We start from the raw sequence: 19,416 nt of genomic DNA on the forward strand, positions 1-19,416 counted from the left end.
GGGACAAGAGAAGAGACGCTGTGTGTGAGCAACGTGAAGGCAGCCTTGTGGGAGTGCGCAGGAAATCTGCAGTTCAGTTAAGGGGTTGGGGGAGTTTTATGAACGTGCATGCGTGATTGAGGGAATGAATAAATATCTGTGAATGAAATTCTTCACTATCTCTAAAATCTGTGACAGAATGTTTACAGGAGCAGGCAGGATTGGGATATGTTGTGGGAGCGGAACACACACATTGTTAATTTTCTTTGTGTTAATCACCTTTTAGCATGTTGTTGTTTAGCTATTTTGTTATGTGTGCTGATTCCACAATGGTCCCTGCCACTATGAATCAATCACGTTAATCTAGCCCTAACAAATGTGCCCAGATATCCTATATATGATGGAAAAAGAAATAGATAAACATTATCATGGCTTTTAACATCTTCCAGCATTGGAAGGGTTAGTTGTTATACCATTTTTACTGTGTTAGTACTCTTTTAATTTTAGCTCAGATGAGTCTATTCATTAAAAAGCAGTGTGGTAAATTAAGTAAAGGGTTAGCTCAACAGACCACAATAAACGGGTTGAGATAAAACTAAACTGAATATTGCTTACAACTTTGCCTTTTTCAGGAATAAAAAGGCATGGAGGAGGACTTCTCCTAAAACCTCCAAAAGGAGGTTTTGTATTCAGCAACATCCAAAAATTATGCATTTTTCACAAGCATTTGCATTTTCACAATTTTTTTCTGACTGGATATGTTCATGTACAAATCTGACAATTTGTTTTGAGCAAAATCCCCTGAATATGGCAATGCCTAACATTCATGGGTTCTGCATCAACACTGCCGGGGTCTAAATTGTAAAATGTTAATTTCTAAATCTAGAGATTCATCTACCTTTTTTGGGAGGGATGGGGATTTAAGCAAATTTGGGTTGAAAATAATTGGCAAAGGAGGTTACATTTATTTATCATAAACTATGGTCTTCTTTGGGCAAACATGCCACCCACCTAATCACCCACCAAATAATCTTACTGAATAAAATCACTTTATGAAAAAGCCTGCAGAAGTTAACTCCTGGACAAAACACACAAACCAGAATTATCTTATAAAGCAGATCATTCTAATATAATAATCACACACTGCCCAACATCTCTCTGGGCATAAAAGACCTGCTGATTTTAATCCTAAAGACCATTGCTCTATGTGTCATTTATTCCTGTCCATTGTTGAAAAATATTAATTCTGATATACTATATGTTGTCAATGTTTCTCTACTACTGACTACCATAACACAATTAGCATTTGCTATATTTTTAAGGAGGGCATATTAAAAAGACAGACACGTGGAATATAATTGCACTTTAATATGCTTTATTAAGTTTACTGATAGGGTTCACGGTTCACATTCATTTCAAAACAATTCTTGAACTCTTCTGAAAGAGCCAACTCTGGGAGTGACAGCACCCCACTCAGTGTATCTCCTGTACTCTCCAGGTCTCAGGTAGTACTGACGACCTCGGTAATTGGGTAGTTCATAGAAGATCCAGTGGCCTTCAAGCACGTTGCAAGAATGAATGTCATGGTAATTGAATTCCTCATAGACTTGAGGACAATCTTCAGTAAATTCCATCATCTGGCCTCTAAAATCTTCCCTCTCATAGATCCTGACTCTAAAGGAGCCACGATGCTGTGGAAAACAAAATCATGTGAGCTGAAGGAAACCTAGTATTAGTTGACGAAATTATTTGTCCACTGACAAAAGGGTCATCTTGGTCAAACATATTATTGCATTTCTCACTGCAAACTATTATATAATGCCATATCCACACCCTTGAGGATCATTTATATGCGATGAATTCCAATTAGTGTATCTATTTAATATACCAGAATTTTAACTTTGTATGAAAATGTATAAAAAATTATTTCATCAGTTAAATCAAGTTGAAAGTCAATATTACTATCAAATCATTTTAAAAACATATCACAAGAAATCTACTATTCTCATTAAATGAAAATTCCAGTGTAAATTGTGTCACCTGAGGGATTATCCGACAGGACCTAATGGAATCGTTAAATCCCATCCATTGCTGAAAGTCAGGGTATTCTCCCCTTCTCAGGAAGTACTGGTGCCCTGTGTAGTTGGGCCGTTCATACAGCATCCAGTTTCCATTCTCGACACGGATGGAGTTGCAACGGTTGAAATAGGAGTGAAGGTCAGAACAGTCAGAGCTGCACTCGTAGGAGCGGCCCTGGAAGTTCCTGTCCTCGTAGAAGATGATCTGCAGTTGGAAGTATAAAGATGGACATAATGAATTAACAGGGCACATTATATTATTTTAGTGGATCATGTATCAAAGATTTGTTGTTTTTTTTTTTACTGAACAGAAAATTGATGGGAGAGAAAAGACTTTATTTAATCATACAAAGATAACTCAGCCTTTCCTGCAGCATAGATGAACATTAATCATTAAGGTGCTGAGTTGGTGCTACAACACAAATAACCTTCAGCTCATAGTTTACTGAATACCTGAAGCTTGGACTCTTGTGGTTGCTAAAGCGAGATATAATACCTACGGCAAAATGTGTTAAATGCTTGATGTGGAAGCTTGTGGAATATATATTCAATATATATTCCATAATACATGTTTTTCATTTTATCTTACAATCACAATTTTTTATTGAACACCTCCATTTTGTTAGACATAGTGTTTTCGGATATTTTATGTGAGGATTGTACATATTTTTTTTTTATGCAGAATGCTATTTGGCATTTGCACTGACTAGTTATTGCATGTATTGTACATAATTAAAAAATAATCCAATAGTATTGTGTATCAATGGCGTATATTATTCCCCTGTGTAAAATATTTATGATTGTATGGAAACTGATAATAATGCATACTAATATATTATATAATTCAAAGGCTTCACTGTTTTTATATCTATAAGGTTAGCAATGCAATAATACCTAAAATGGCATTGCTGCTATATTGACATATTATTTTTTTTTCTGTATATCAGGATCTAAAGGCACTATAAAAAATAGTTACAAACACCAAAAAATTATTCTGTTCAACTCCAAAAATAAAATATTGCTCTTACCTTTCCCATTTTGTGTCACTGGTGAGGCCTCTGTACTGGGAAATGACAAACACAGTTGTCCTTATATATGAGGACCACTGCTGGATCTGCATTACTTACACAATAGAACTCCTCTGCTTAGTACAAAGAATGTATAGTATGTCTCTTTTCATTCTATATTGAAGCCGAGAATGTTCAGTCTTTGTACACCTCTCTAGTCAGCTTTTGATTATCACAGGCCCATGTTTAACTGCTGGTGTCAGTAACTAAATGTTCAGCACAGTTAATAGCTTGCGTCCATCTACCTCTGCCTTTCAAAATATGATGGAAGTTGGATTTTACTGGAAATTAAAGTCAGATGTTCTAATTCAGGGTTGGTGATTTTAAGAAAGTATCAGTTTAATTTTTTTTTTAATTTTTTTTTACAATTTATTTAAAAGTAGGATTATGAATATAGTTGTAATAACCTAAATATCAGACATTTAAATGAGATTTCACAGACCTAGTATAACAATAATAATCAGAATATTAAATGTGTTACTTATTTATTCTATAAGGTAACACAATTGTATTAAAAGGTGCAGTTCATTGTAGTAGTGACAGGTTTAGTAAGTTACAACCTATCAAATGTATTCTTTGTTATTCAAGACTTACTGATGTAAGGAAATACTAAAGGGTAAAATTAAGTTATATGGTAACTAAATCACATTTAATTTGCATTTTATAGAGTATTTTTACATCAAACTGAAAAATATGGTAAGCATTGTTGAATACACTAAAATGTGGGTTGTTCTGTGTGGATCAAGTGTAATTAATACATTATAAAATTGTTGCTTGATCCCCTTTGAAATGAAATACATTATTAGATTATTGTTTGGGATCTAGTTATCTAATCTATCTATCTCAAGCACAGTGAATGCTATTATCGAGGTCATCTACAAACCATTTCTCATAATCCCTGGCTAATGTTGGTTTTATTACAAACTGAAAACAAAAGTTTTATTTGAAAGATATACTAATGCTTTCACAGTTTAATTCGATTTTACACATTTATAGCAGCTTTAAATAAGAAGGGATGGCAATATAGAAATGCATTGCGGTATAAAGGGAAAACATATGTCTTCATACCGCAGACATAGTTTTACCTATTGGAACATCAATTATTGGACAAGTGGATTATTATTGGTTCAGTTTTACATTGAATATCCATACAAATTGTCATGCAAGAATAAAAAAAGCTTTCCTGAAACACCCCAAGCCCTTTGCAGACCATCTGAAACCAAGCACTAAGAGAGTCCCTTGCAAGAATCAAAAATATATTTATTTATTTTGACATTTGGACTTTGCCAGATCTGCAATCAAGTTTACTTAGTCATAGTTTTGTATTATATGCATGTTTTCCTGTATATGTACCAAATATATATTTTGGAGACATTGTTTCTTTTTTTTGGCCAAATGTTATTTACCTTGGGAAGGTACATTCTTTTGTCTTGATTACGTTTCCTCTCTGGCCTCCTACAGCCATAACCTCACCCCTTTTTCTAACTTAAAAGCGATCTTCTGTTATTCATCTCTTTCCCCTCTTGCAACTTTCCTGAAACATCCCAACCCCTCTGCAAACCATCATATGAAACAAAGCACTCTTTTTCCACAGCTCCTCTTCTTCTCCTTCTTCGTCTTTTCTGTGTCTCTCTTTCTTCTCTGGTGATTTCCTGGAGCATGTCCGCATTAGGATGGAGCCCATGACACGCTACACAGGGACAACCTCTAATCAACAAAGGGATTGTCCCCGTGGTGTGCAGTGAGGCCCCAACCTGGCGAAAAAGTGTTTCAGGAGGCCAAGGTAACACAGTGGATCACTTGGAGAAGCAAATTACTGAATAAAAAGACAACAAAGGAGCTGAGAACTGGAAGAAAAAGAAAGAGATGAAAAGGTAAAACAAAAAGCGGAGCTGTGATGGCACAGAGAAGGTAGGGAGACATTGACAGAGTGTGAGATAGAGTGAGCAGAAGTGCTTTTCAGGAAAAAATATATTCAGTTTCCTATATTGGGAAGTATACCATTGTATCATGTAATGTAATACACTGTTTGCATTAAAGTAGGTATGAAAAAACACTCATGTGAAGTGCAAGCTGCTTATAAGTCTGTCACCTAAATATAACTATAGAAAACTGGTTTGGCATCCGAGGAGAATACATGTGTCCAAACCCCTGGCATTCATGGGATTAAATGACAAAGCAATTGTGTTTACTTTTGATTGATATGGAATCTAGACCTTTGACATTTGAATGTCAGTTGTGTGACACAGTTACTTGCTGAATGGGCACCCTTTGAGAAACAATAGCAGGTTCTATTGTCAACAGCCCAGTGCTTACCTAAATTGAGGTTGTTATTCATAGTGTGGCAACACTGGACATGCTTTCCAAGACACACATACTTTTCACATAATGCTGGTGGATGTGGCCACCTTAGTTATGCAGGAATAGCATGAAGAAAAGTAATCAAGAGCTTTGTTTTTTGACACTGTCCTGTTTTATTTGAGTGTGGGTCAATTTATAATAAAATATTTAAGACTGAATGTTGTGTTGTGGTTAGTATTTTTAAGAAATAGAATCTTAGAATAATCTTAGTAAACCATGTACATAAAGTCAATTGGCAGTGGACATAATTCATAAACCGTACCCAAATGTACTGCCTTGGTGCTATATGAATACAAGGAGTGGTTTGTGCAACATTTCTGGTTAAACTCCATACCATTAAAACAGTTTGCTTATAGAAAAAGTCCTCATCGACATATAAATATGTTAATATAAATTAAGTTGTTTAAATAAACAACACAAGTAAATGGTGATTTTTCATGTTTCTATGATTTTAGGATGCCATGGTAGTGTTAATGTTGTATGTTGAATCTATTAGCCTTTAAGGTATAATCTCAAAGAACTAAAATTGAGTTTGCCCCATCGCATATGTGAATGGAGTTTGGCTTCTGGTATGTTATCGAAGATTTGTATGCTGCCATGGGTCTTATTCCTCTTATGTGTGCTGGCATTCACTTCTGATGCTTTGACATTGTTGCTAGTGACCACTGTGCTATTACTTCCTGTTTCCTGTGTGCTCTGCCAGTCCTGTATTTTCCAACATGGCTGCTGTACACAGCTTGTAGCGTCATCATTTATACCACATAAACATGGTTCTTTTTTCCAGAAACCAATTACCTTTACAAACCACCTGTTAGCCATCCATATTAACCTCTGATGGCATCAACACTATGTAGAAAGCCACTTTACCATAACCAAACTACCCAAAACCCTGTAGCTCTCTCTCACATACACATTTATAACTATTTTCCCCTACCCACTACTTTACTGCATATGTAATTTAGTTAATAAAAGTAATGTGGAATAAAGCTTTATTTGTGTTTATGTTTCCCCTTTAACCTTCTCTTACCTTTTCTCTATATGTATTTCTCTCCATAATAATACAAATGATATATATATATATATATATATATATATCTACTGAAACTTTAATGTCCTATCTACATTTTCTGTTTGTTTTAGAGTCTGACCTTTTATTCTTTGTCTTAATGTTTAGAATACATATTCTTTCTATCTCTGAATTACTGTATATTTGTTAACCACATAGATCACGGGGAAAAAAAACCCAGAAAAACAATTAAAAACCATCATATTATTAATTGGGTTATTATAAGCAATTGAGTCATTGGAATATGGAATATGAGATTGATCTTTTAAAATTAACATTATAATTCTATTTTTGGAACATTGGATACTTTTCTTTTTTAATAAAGAGACATTTAGTTTCACTAGGAGCTTTATTATTTAGAGATAAAACATTAAAAGTAAGTTTAATCATCTTGATTTAATTCTTGCACTCTTCTGAGAGAACCAACTCTTGGTGTTAGAGCTCCCCAGTCTGTGCATCTTTTATATTCTTTAGGTTTTAAGTAATATTGGCGTCCTCTAAAATCTTGTTGTTCATAGAAAATCCAATGCCCTTCAAGAACATTGCAGGAATGGATATCACGGAAGTGGAATAATATGAAGACATTGGGACAGTCATCAGTAAATTCCATCGTTTTACCTCGGAAATTTTCTCTTTCATAGATCCTGATCCTGAATTTGTCCTGGTACTGTGTTGTACAAACAATTAAAAAGAGAAAAAACAATCGATTAGCACATAACAACTAGGCTAAATTCTTTTTTTTTTATAGAACTAAAATAGTTTCTCAAAGTGAAAGGAAAACATGTTTTTAGTGCTGGAATCAACATTTGAAAAATAACAACTTTACCTGCACTTTAGATTACATTGGTAATTGGGGTCAATCTTTAGTTGAAAAGTGCTGCTAAATTATTAAAAGTAAGCTTAATTTTAATGAATGCATTTGTGATTTGCCACATTTATACATGGCCAAAAATGGTTAGACTTAGTCATACTAGGGATTTCTTACAAACTACAGTTCGGCTACCTGATTGATCACTCGACAAGAGCGGATTTGATCGTTGTATCCAAACCATCTCTGGAAATCAGGGTATTCCCCTTTTCGTAGAAAGTATTGATGTCCTGTGTAGTTAGGGTGCTCATAAAGAATCCAGTCGCCATTCTCAACACGAACAGAGTTGCAGTAATTGAAGTAACAGTGAAGATCTGAGCAGTCGGAGTTACACTCATATGAACGTCCCTGGAAGTCCCTGTCCTCATAAAAAATTATCTAGCAAAAAACGCATTAAAACAAAAATTACATTAATTAATATTTGTATAGGAGATTTGGTAAATTGTGTGCTATCACAAAACACCAATCACCCATCTTACATTCAGATGATTCAATTATTTCCTTAAATTTTATTTTAGTAGTCTAGCAAAGCATCTGTTTTAATCTCACCTTTCCCATTTTAGCTAGGTTGTTCATGAACTGATTACAGCGATTTACAGAATAACAGACCTAGTAGGCTTTTATACCCCTGCCAATGCTGGCTTTGCATGTACTCAACAAAGGTTGAGTGCTCTTTGTTCCCCATAACTACGGATATGTAATTTATATGTCTTTTTATTCTAGATTGTGTAGATGGAATGTTCTTTGCCTATTAATCAGCCCATATGACCATGTTTTGTTACAGCTGACATTGATAAGTTAAATAACTGCTGCAAAACAATGGGGCTAATCAGGAAACAGCTTCACCTTTGCCTTAAATAATTATTTGAAAGGAGTGGAACAGAATTTAGCGTTATATATATGATTTGTCTTTACAATCCATTTTGTTCTAGTAAGTTTCCATTTTTTTAATACATTTTGCAAGTTAAAAGCTAACCAAAAACACCAGCCTTAAGCTAGGGTAGTCTTATATTCAGGCTTCCACCATTTCTATATGAGGGAAATGTTACTTCTGTCCAATGCTAGATCACAGCATGTTCTGATGCCCCCTTATCAAGACACAACACAGCTGTGATGGATGGCTGAACTTGAAAAGATTGTGATAGCCCAGGCTCATGGTTTGATATTTGGGATTGTATCCTTTCACGGGTAGATGCAGTGCTAATACTCAGCAGGGAATGCGAGGGCATGGTGCTGCCCTCACATGGTGGTATGAGTGGCAAAAACATTAGTTGGAGAACATCAGTGCGTAATAGTGTTAATAGCATCTAATTATTTTTTTAGAGTATCATGAATAAATGCTATAGCCATTAGTAGCCACATTTTCTGTCCGAGTAGTTAAGTGCATAAATGAATGGAGGGAGTTTTGTGGGGAGTTTGGCCTTAAGGCAGAAAGGAACTTGAAGGTTCCTCTAGTCAAAAACTAAAGGCAAAAGCTAACTGGGAAGAACCTTAAAGGAACTGTCACTGTCACTGCAATTGAATTCAGCACTGAAAACCACCACTTGTGTTGTTTTTATTGTAATTCCAAATTCCTTTTTAAAATTATTCATAAATATGTTTTTCACATTTGATACCACTTTTATTTCTACTAAGACAGAAAACAGGATATTAAGATGAAACTTTCCTTTATTCTCCATGATCCCTTAACAAAGACAATTGCTTAAGACTCCTACTTTCAGTTCAAATAGGAAGTTGTAAAACATTGCTTAAACAGAGATGAGACAACCATATGGCTCTTCTCACACTAACAAAAAACAGGTAGTTTTTTTTAATAGTACTTATTGTACCTCATATTGTGCATTCTAAGCACAAGATGAAGCCATGGACCAATCAAGCATTGATGTGTTGCAGCAGGTAGAATTCCGAGATGGGATAAAAAGAACAATTTGGTGAGTTTCTCTTTCTCAATGCTAAATAATGAAACATTCTCGGCTTTTTAGTTGTAATAATAAATTTATACCAGCTGATGGCAGAAGAGGACACGTTATGAACATATACACAGAGAGAAATGAGTGCTTGCTTGATTATTCTGAATTTAGTTGGGATAGATACATCAGTTTAAATAGGTCTATCTGTCTGTATAGAGCTATCTATCTATCTATCTATCTATCTATCTATCTATCTATCTATCTATCTATCTATCTATCTATCAATCTATATATACACTGATCAGCATACTTGGGAACATCTGTGCTCCGGCTACCCGGAGCCTTCCCTTGCGGGACACGGCCAGGACTGCACACTGACTTCAGTGGGCGTTCCCGCTGACGCCAGGGGCGTTCCTGCTAACGGCAGCAGGAAACACCCCTATTTAATGGAAAAAATGGGCGGGGAGTGGGGCGTGTCAAGACCCCGCGACCCGGAGGATTCGGGTCTTGACCTGGAGAACCGGAGGATCAGCACTCACCTGGCAATTTCTGGGTCAAACCCAGAGAGTTCCCAGGTATGCTGATCAGCCATAACATTATGACCTCTGACAGGTGAAGTGAATAACATGGATAATCTAGTTATCATAGCACCTGTCAGTGGGTGGGATATATTAAGCAGCAAGTTAACATTTCATCCTCAAAGTTAATGTGTTAAAAGCAGGAAAAGAGCGTACGTCTGAGGTCAAATTGTGATGGGTAGGCGGTTGGGTCAGAGCATCTCAAAAACTGCAGCTTTTTTGTGGAGTTTTTCAGGTCTGCAGTGGTCAGTACCTATCAAAAGTAGCCTAATGAAGGAAAAGCAGTGAATCGGTGACAGGGTCATGGGCAGCCAACACTCATTGAAACACTTGGGATGTGAAGGCTGGCCTGTGTGGTCAACTCGAACAGACAAGCTTCTGTAGCTCAAATTGCTGAAAAAGTTAATGTTGGTTCTGATAGAAAGATGTCAGAACACACAGTGCTCCCAGCTTGTTGCGCATGGGGCTGCCTAGTCGCAGTCCAGTCAGGGTGCCAATGCTGACCCCTGTCCACTGCCAAAAGCTCCTACAATGGGCACGTGAGCATAAGAACTGGACCACGGAGCAATGGGAGAAGATGGCTTGGCCTGATGAATCATGTTTTCTTTTACATCACGTGGATAGCTGGGTGTGTGTGGAGAACACATGGCACCAGGATGCATCCATGGAGGCCCTACCTTGTAACTTACAGGGCTTAAAGAATCTGCTGCTAACGTATTGATGCCAAGTACAACAATATACCTTCAGAGGTCTAGTGAAGTCCATGCGTCGATGGGTCAAGGCTGTTTTGGCGGCAACAGGGGGACCTACACAATATTAGGCAGGTGGTCATAGCGTTATGGCTGGGTCAAATCTCGGCAGACATTCATAATGGACGATCTATGTCCCCAAATGTCATCCCTTAGGGTTATATGTGGGAGAAACTAATTTGACCCTAAGGAATCACAACTCAGAGAGCCTTCAGTACATGTCCTTGAGCTATCCCTCACAGACATCAATCCAGACACACCTTCCTCCAGCAACTCAACTCAGAGAGACTGTACCACATGTATCACATTCAAAGTTTTTAGATTTGTAATCATCTGTCTGTGTATTACCTCTGTTAATTACCTACTTTTAATTATGTATGTCTCCTTCCTTTTCTTAAAACCCCACTTTCACAAATGGATATTATGTATTTCTTTCTTACAGCTATCCCTCATAGACATCAATCCAGACACACCCGATTGTGGTTAAATTCCACAAAAAATAATAAATTTTTAAAAAAAAATTTTTAAAGACAATATTAGAAAAATAGCCAACCTCAATCCACTTTTATTGGCCTTTGCTGACATGTTAGGTTGAAATGGGACCAGTGTGTCTATCTGTATCACTTATAAAAACATCCCATTATAAATATATCCGAACAGGAAATTCACATTGTTATGTGATGGACAATGGTAGGAGAGTAGAAGAGACGCTGAAAGTCTGCAACTGACTTTTGGACTGGTGGAATCTCTGCACAAAGGGCTGGACCTTGTTGCTAATATTGTTATTTTACCAGTGTCATAAAGTAGACACTGCGAGTATATTATTTACTGATGCCACAACATTTGGTTTTTGATTCTATTCCGATATCTACTTTGTCTTGTGCTGAATGTGCTTAGCTTTTTGCATTTTTAGATTTTTTAGGCACTTGCAGTTGGGGAATATTTGTGCCTGGAGGGCCCAGCATGCAAATCGTTTACATTTTTGTGGTGTGAGCTGATGTTCTTGTGAGTAGACTTTTCATGGAAAATTAGGTGTTGTACCTCAAGGTCTTATTTAGGAACTCATAATTGTGTTAAATGGATCTATCATTTTCAGTATGGTAGCTAAACCATAAACTCTTTTTCATAAGGACAATAAAAATTATTTTTATGATGCCACATGAATGTCAATCTGCAACAATTCATGGCAAGGGCATATATTTGGGGCATTTGCTACAGAAACTAATGGAATGTTTCTTCGGATTGCCCTTATTTACTCCAGTTTTGCCTTAAAAAATATGGTTGTGTTCCAGTGAATCAAGACATCATGACATCTGTATGTTTCTGATTTTCCTCTACTAAAAACCATTATGGTGGAAAAAAAACAATATTAATAATAGAATGCAGTTACGATCAATAATGAATCAAAATAGGAAGATATTATTATATTTTAATTTTCATGAGTTATACAGATCTGTGCATTTTATATTTCTAGTAAAAATCTTGAACTCTTTTCATGGATCCAACTCTAGCATTAGAGGCTCCCCAATCGCTGAATTTCTTGTACTCTCCAGGTCTCAGGTAGAACTGACGTCCTCTGTAGTTGGGTTCCTCATAAAATATCCAGTGGCCTTCAAGAACGTTGCAGGAGTGAATATCATGGTAATTGAAATCCTTGTAGACATGTGGACAGTCTTCATTGAATTCGACCATCTCACCTCTGAAGTCTTCTTTTTCGTACAGTCTGATCACAAATGATCCAGTATGCTATTGAAAAATAACCATAAATTAAAAATTTCCATGCTTTCCACAACCTCATAACAAATTATATAAACAGCAATAGTGTGAAAAACATTAAGGAATTAGAAAAATAGTTAATACACACTAAATGTGTATGGCTCCCCTCATCCTCACAGAAACCTTAATAGGTCCCATGTTTAGAATACTACTCATACTCCTTGCCCCCCTTCACATATCCTTTCAGAAATGCATTTTTTGTATTTCTGGACCTAGATTGTATGACATCTACCACTTAATGAACTATGGAATTAGACAATCTTTTTCTATTTTTTTACTGACCAGAGGGATCATGTGGCAAGAACTGATGGTGTCATTAAATCCCATCCAGTGTTGGTAGTCAGGGTATTCTCCTTTCTTAAGAAAATACTGGTGGCCCTTGTTGTTTGCCTGCTCATAAATCATCCAAGAGCCATTGTCCACTTTGATGGAGTTGCAACGACTGAAGTGGGAGTGTAGGTCATTGTTGTCACTGCTGCACTCGTAAGAGCGGCCTTTGAAGTTCTTGTCTTCATAAAATGTGATCTGTTGAGAAGTAAACATCAAATTCATTACTGTTTTTTCTTTTGATTTCTTTTGATTTACGTTGTCCTTTTACAATTTGTGGCTAACCAAGTCTACTTAGTGCAACTAGCTATCCCCTGTTTCTGAGGAACACTGTGCAAACACTGTGTGTCTGTAGTCAATGGCATTACAAAATTTCCAACGAGGCAATTAATATAGTAAATATCACCCTTTATAATAGCAACAATGATACTTAATGTATGAAAAAATATATATATTTATAGCTCTTACAACATAAGCTTATTTAATGATTACATATCCTTTATTATTGATACATTTCAACTTAATTTGACTAAATACAAAATATACTGTGCTTCCTGCTCCTTTACATGCACCTTGCGGGAATCACATAAATAAAATAGTTAAAGTGTTCCCCAACCTAATTTTAAAGATCTGGTCACCTTAGCAATGAGGAAAACACATATATAATTAAACCATAGCAGAATATGAAGGTCAAGCTCAAGGCTGTATAAAACAGGAAACTTTGCTTTTCATCTTCAGACCCTGAAACGTATGGTCAGATGTAGAGAGTTCCCTGGTATGATTTTAATGTGCTATTTAACCCATAAAAAAACTTTACCTTCCACTCTTTATAATTATATCATACATTGTCTAATTAAGATTTACACAAAGCAATACCCAAACAGTAAAAGAAACACATGAACTAAGAGTTCTTACCTTTCCCATTTTGACTTTATGAGAGGCAACAGTGAGCAGTGAATATCCGGCACATCATCTGCTATATAGAGTCTACCATTGCTTCATCAGCAGATATAAAACAAAAGTATTCAAATAGTATTCTGTTTATTTAAGCCTCTTTTATCCAGATCATTCTCTTTTTTGTGTAGAGCTTAGAGAAAGCTAATGTTTCCCAGATTCCTGGCATTGCCCCTGATTTTAACAGCTTCTTTCCTCTAAATAGTATGAGTGGTGGCTAAACATTATTTGAACTACAAAGCTACTGATGAAATGCAGGACAGTTATATATTACTAAGAAAAGTATATCATTTACTCAGTATGAACTATTTGTTAATAGATCAGCAAATAGATACAAAAAATGTACATATTAGCAACTATATTTGATTTTCCTGATGGAAAATAACATTAATGTTTTTTTTAATTAATGTAAGCTGAAAGCAGTTGTCCAAAGAAGGTTTGGAAGAAAGTTAGCTCTACATGTTTTTTCCCAGTAAATTAAGGTCTGTGGTTATTAAATAGGTAAAGCCACTGCATCAATTACACCTGAAGAAAAACATTTCAACGTAAGACTCTATTAGCCCATAATTCAGATCTTTATATGATCATCTCTAGTACTTTCTGTGCGCTTTCCAGTACAGCATTGTTTGGTGTTTTCCAATGTTTTTTTTTGCAAAATTAGTGAAATAGATTTATGTTTTTGGTAGTTTGTTTGGTACAGATTATTTTTGGGCTGTATGTTAACTTGTCCATTAGAAAACAGTGCCACTCTGATCCTGCCTGTACAACTGTTTTTATCCAGTGGCTTCAGATATTTTGCTGTTTGCTTTGCTAATCATTTTTTAACATAAAGCACAAATATCTGTGAAGATATGGATTGATGAGTATTGATGATTTGTTATAATAACAATGCACATTTAGATGTGAATGGTTTGAATGATCATCTAATGCAGTTCTAAAAGTTTTGATCTCCTTTTCAGACTGCATGTTTGGTCAAAATATGATGGTATGAATTGATTTATTGGCCCATTCATTCATTTGGACTAGACAACACACTAAATAGAACTGCTATACAATGACACTTAAGAGCACCGTGCTCTTCATTCTGTATACCTTATAGGTAAATGAAAATACTGCTGAACTTTTAATGTATATTTTATCTGTTAAGACAATTAAAGGTGGCCATATTGCCCAAGTTCAAGTGAGGAAAAAGTGAAGGTACTTGCTGTGATGTCCTCTCCCCTGATTGGAGTAACGTGAAGAGGAAGTCACCCCAAGCTTTGTCATATTGCCCAGAGGGAAAAATGATGGTGCTTTAGGTGACGTCCTCTCTCCCGATTGGAGACCAATATATCTTCCCAAATTCAAGTTATGTCCGCGGACGAGTATAGAAGATAGCAGATTGAAGATAGAAGATAAAGAAGATGCGGACGCAGAAGTATTCACCAGAAATTCATGTCGTCGGCAGAGAAGGTAGGGAAACATTTAGAGAGTGTGAGAGTGAACCAGAAATAGAGTGTGAGAGAGTGAGAGTGTGAGTGAATGTGGGCTCACGAACTTCAGATGACAATTCAGAGCTTTTTGCTTCAATTGTAAGTGGACTGGTCTTGGTTTTGGGGCTTTGTACAAAGCACAGAGTTTACCAAAATTTGGTACATTTGCAATTCGTACAAATTCGAAAGCACAAGTCTAATAAAGAATCACATCCTGCACAGCCTCTATATTATGCTGTTCCCCAGGTGTTGCTTGTCTTTATTCAGAGGAAAGTTGGGATATGAAATAGCATATGTCAGCACTCAGCAGTAAGGATGGCAATTTTGGAAGGGGCCACTAGGGGAGTTTTCCTGGGTCAAGCCTAGGGCAGTGCCGAAGATAAATATGTCACTGAATAGCACACTGCTGCATAGATTCTAAAATTAAGGAAAGCTCCACAGAAACCATTGGGATGGTTTGATAATTGTCTACTTATTTAGAAGTGGTTTTGGTAAATGTGTCCTGGTTATGACTAATGCAGTATGGTATGCCATTTTGGAATGCTTTACTGAAATGCTAAAATCAATTAAACCAGTAAGAATAACATGAACAATTATTTATTTTGTTCAGCAGAATTTTAATGAGGGACTGCTACACATTGCATCTAGATTATTCAGTATAGATGCTGAACACGTCTGAAGGATCCAACTCTGGCATTCATGGCACCCCAGTTGGTGTATCTCCTGTACTCTCCAGGTTTCAGGTAATACTGACGGCCTTTGTAATTTGGCTCCTCATAGAACATCCAATGGCCATCAAGCACATGGCAGGACTGGATGTCATGGAAACGGAACTTCTCAAAGACACATGGGCAATCTTCAGTAAACTCCATCATTTGGCCTTTGAAGTCTTCTTTCTCATAAACCTTGATTATAAAAGGTCCACGGTGCTGTGACAAAAAAAAGAACAACTATCACATACCTCTACTCATTGGACCTAGAGTAACACAGTAGCTGTTTCCTATAAAAGACCATTCTCCCTTGCAATTAAAAGTACCCAAAAGTACTTACAGGGGTTACAAGCCCCTTAGTAATCTAGTTAAGCACCTTCTATAATTATCAACTATATTAGCTGCCCTTCAGCTGATTTAAATGTATACCCATGTATTGTGTTATAAATTAACTCATGTAATTGTGGGTGACTCTGAATATCCACTATATTAGAAACAACCCTGTAGTTCAGAACAGTCCATGATTACATTATTTAAAATGGAAAAATTAATGTTGTCCAATGTTCCTTTACTTAACATGCAAATATGAATTTTAAAGATGTGATAAAAAGTAGCACAGTATAAGTCATTATTGGGTAACTGAAACACCGTCCTAGATCTTCCTCCACGAGACAATAGTCTGTATGTTTATGTTGCTATATAGACAAGATATACATCAGCTGACCTAATTCACACATTGTGTGTACCCTTAAAAGCTGTTGGCAGTAGCTGATATTCAACTAGAAAAAATATAAACCTAATCTAAACCTTTTGTGGTGTATTTCATGCTCATATATTTAGTTTAAATTTGCACGAGTATATATTTTATTTCATTAAGGTACATGGAAACCTACTTGAGTGGTTAAATGACAGGATCTGATAGAGTCATTAAAGCCAAGCCATTGTTGAAAATCAGGATATTCTCCTCTCCTAAGGTAATACTGGTAACCTTTGTAGTTGGGTTGCTCATAGAGTATCCAGTTTCCATTTTCCACTCGGATGGAATTGCAACGGCTGAAGTAGGAGGACAGATCAGAACAGTCAGAGCTGCACTCATAAGAGCGGCCCTGGAAGTTTTTGTCCTCGTAGAAGATGATCTGCAGGACACCAAACACAGTTAAAGGAGTAGATCAATGAAACTGGATTGAACCAAGAAGCACTGTTAAGTGAAATTAGGGTAAATGCACCTAAAAATCAAAGGGATAAATAACGATTTTTAGCTGACCATTAAATATGGTATTATATACATTAATGGAGTTCAATATTGAAAAAAACCTTGATTTTATATAGTTTTGTTTTAATAATGCCCTGGCAGTCATGTGGCATTTTGGATGACTTCCCTGCGCAAATAACACGCTGGCATGATAATTTATGGTAATGCTAATGAAGTTATGCTTGTGTAATGAAACCCTTTCCTTCATAGACGTTCATTAGTCTTGATGCTTAAGACTGAGCCATTATATTTTCTACCACAAGGCAGTATAATAAGAAGTCAGAGTGTTTGTCTAGTTGATTCGATTAGACAGCAGAGCTAAATACATACAAATAATAATTTCTAGAACATTGAAGAATTCTTAAATATATTCATTATTAACTAGCAACATTAAAATATCCAAATGCCTATGTGGTCAATTTATTGGATATGTCATTGCTTAAACAAGATGTCTCGTATTTAGAATCATACCTTTCCCATGGTGTATGGAGAAGTGTCGGAAGAGCTTGTGCTGGTAACCGAGAGAGGTCACAGTTTTTATATATGTGTCCTACTGCTGGTTTCAGCAATTGTTGAATGAACTCCAGTCATTGCCTGTTTTCTCTTTGTGAGCAACCATTGTTAATGTATGCTTACTGGAAGCAGCCACGTGAGCATTGAATGCTACTTTTTTAAATGCTTGCATTAAACAACCCGTTATAACAATGTACTAACAATTACAAAAGAGAATGTTCTACCAATGCACTTGAATTTTGTTTCAGCTTTTAATAGACTATACAATGGTGTACAAAAAATGTTTAGAGTAATACTTCCTAGTATACATACGTCAATGCCATAGTAACGCCAAGCAATCAGTTCTCAGAAGTATGCCTAATATACATAAGATTAGCATTAGCAGTCAAGATTAACACCAAGAACAGATGTTGAATTATTAGACGAGTAATAGGATAATCAGTGGATTTGATATTAATAATGCCAAGTAAAATGAAAATATGTAGTCTTTACAAAGATTTGAGTATAGGAGTCACATACAAAGTATTAACAAGGACATTTGGGTAGTCATATTAAAAGGTTAACCTGAGTATTGGCAAGTCAAACTTAACATTAGAAACTTACATTTATAGAGTAGTCATTAATTAGGTAATGGTTGGGTTCTGGAGTTTGCAGTGCAAAGACCAAAATAATACGTTGTAAAACAAATATCTAGGCATAATATGGTATATGTATAGTGATTTGGAGTTGGTTGTTTTAGTTCTTTACAAATCAACATTTTTGTTGTCACAAACCAACATTTTGACATAATTTTGAAAATATGTAAAGCAAAATGTGTTGAAAAGCAGAGTCTATTTGAGGGAAGAGTGCTGATCATTGATGGTCTCCTGGCAGCATTTAGCAAAAGGAAGAAATGTGGTCACAAGCCTGGATACTTGCAAGAACGCAACGAGAGAGGCGATGGACATGCAGTAAAATCCCCGCACGCTGTATACACTGAAACCATGGGAACATGGGATATAGGCAACTGGATTTGCCATGGTTTCATACAAGCGCATATAGTGATTTATTCCACTAATTCAATATGTATCCTTTTTAAATTATTTTACTTCCCATTGAATTGACCAGAAGCAATAATGCTAAAGAGTTTGTTTCTGTAAGCATAGCCAGGGGTGGAAATGACTATTTATTTATGCCATTTATGTTGTGTAGATGGGCAGAACCACCTCTTTGTTTTACATCCAACATGCATAAGTTTAGATTTATCAACATTTAACTGCAGAAGCCACACTCTTAACCATTCTTCTAATTCACTTAAACCACTTGCCATTTGCTAGTTCCACCAGGAATGTCTACCCTTTCCAGACCTTTGTATAGTCTGTAAAAAGACATTCCTTGCCTTTAAGAACTTTTGTAATATCACTCATAAAAACATTAAAAAGAATGGGTTCCAATACAAATCCTTGATGATTACAAAATATGTGTCAAGCAAAGGGTGTTTGTGAAGATCAAATGTGTTCATGTTACATGTGTTTAATCACAAGTGATCTGTCACTTTTCTCAAACATCACTTTTTGATGATAAAAACCAAAGATATTTGCAGTTATTAAAATTCCACCTTATGTGTATACAACAGCACGCAGCTATCTTAGGTTACTGTGTTTTAGGATTTGTATTATTATTTTCCCCATAAAGTAATGGCTCATTATTTTATAAGAGACAACCGATTGGTTTGGACAGCCTTTGGCATGGAGGACAGTGCTCCACTCCCTGGCCA

The 19,416-nt window shown here is 36.0% G+C and overlaps 5 protein-coding genes across 5 annotated transcripts in view; 1 reads left to right on the forward strand and 4 right to left on the reverse strand.

The window, feature by feature from the left end:
- LOC128501354 (carboxypeptidase O-like) overlaps nt 1-19,416 on the forward strand; it is a 165,620-nt gene that overhangs the window by 8,331 nt on the left and 137,873 nt on the right. The window lies entirely within an intron of this gene.
- LOC128501360 (gamma-crystallin 1) lies at nt 1,333-3,123 on the reverse strand. The gene is made up of 3 exons (XM_053470799.1): nt 3,086-3,123; nt 2,020-2,262; nt 1,333-1,670 (listed from the first exon to the last, which is right to left on the reverse strand). Exons 1-3 carry the CDS (start codon nt 3,092-3,094, stop codon nt 1,395-1,397), a joined length of 528 nt encoding a protein of 175 aa, XP_053326774.1. The 5' UTR covers nt 3,095-3,123; the 3' UTR covers nt 1,333-1,394.
- LOC128501355 (gamma-crystallin 1-like) lies at nt 6,882-7,990 on the reverse strand. The gene is made up of 3 exons (XM_053470796.1): nt 7,969-7,990; nt 7,555-7,797; nt 6,882-7,218 (listed from the first exon to the last, which is right to left on the reverse strand). Exons 1-3 carry the CDS (start codon nt 7,975-7,977, stop codon nt 6,934-6,936), a joined length of 537 nt encoding a protein of 178 aa, XP_053326771.1. The 5' UTR covers nt 7,978-7,990; the 3' UTR covers nt 6,882-6,933.
- Nucleotides 12,066-13,778, reverse strand: LOC128501370 (gamma-crystallin 1-like). The gene is made up of 3 exons (XM_053470809.1): nt 13,675-13,778; nt 12,715-12,957; nt 12,066-12,402 (listed from the first exon to the last, which is right to left on the reverse strand). The coding sequence occupies exons 1-3, from the start codon at nt 13,681-13,683 to the stop codon at nt 12,127-12,129; spliced, it is 528 nt and encodes a 175-aa protein (XP_053326784.1). The 5' UTR covers nt 13,684-13,778; the 3' UTR covers nt 12,066-12,126.
- LOC128501365 (gamma-crystallin-3-like) lies at nt 15,779-17,655 on the reverse strand. Its single transcript, XM_053470805.1, has 3 exons — nt 17,619-17,655; nt 16,789-17,031; nt 15,779-16,114 (listed from the first exon to the last, which is right to left on the reverse strand). Exons 1-3 carry the CDS (start codon nt 17,625-17,627, stop codon nt 15,839-15,841), a joined length of 528 nt encoding a protein of 175 aa, XP_053326780.1. The 5' UTR covers nt 17,628-17,655; the 3' UTR covers nt 15,779-15,838.

The sequence above is a fragment of the Spea bombifrons genome, chromosome 7 (assembly GCF_027358695.1).
Source record: "Spea bombifrons isolate aSpeBom1 chromosome 7, aSpeBom1.2.pri, whole genome shotgun sequence".
NCBI classification, from domain to species: domain Eukaryota; kingdom Metazoa; phylum Chordata; class Amphibia; order Anura; family Pelobatidae; genus Spea; species Spea bombifrons.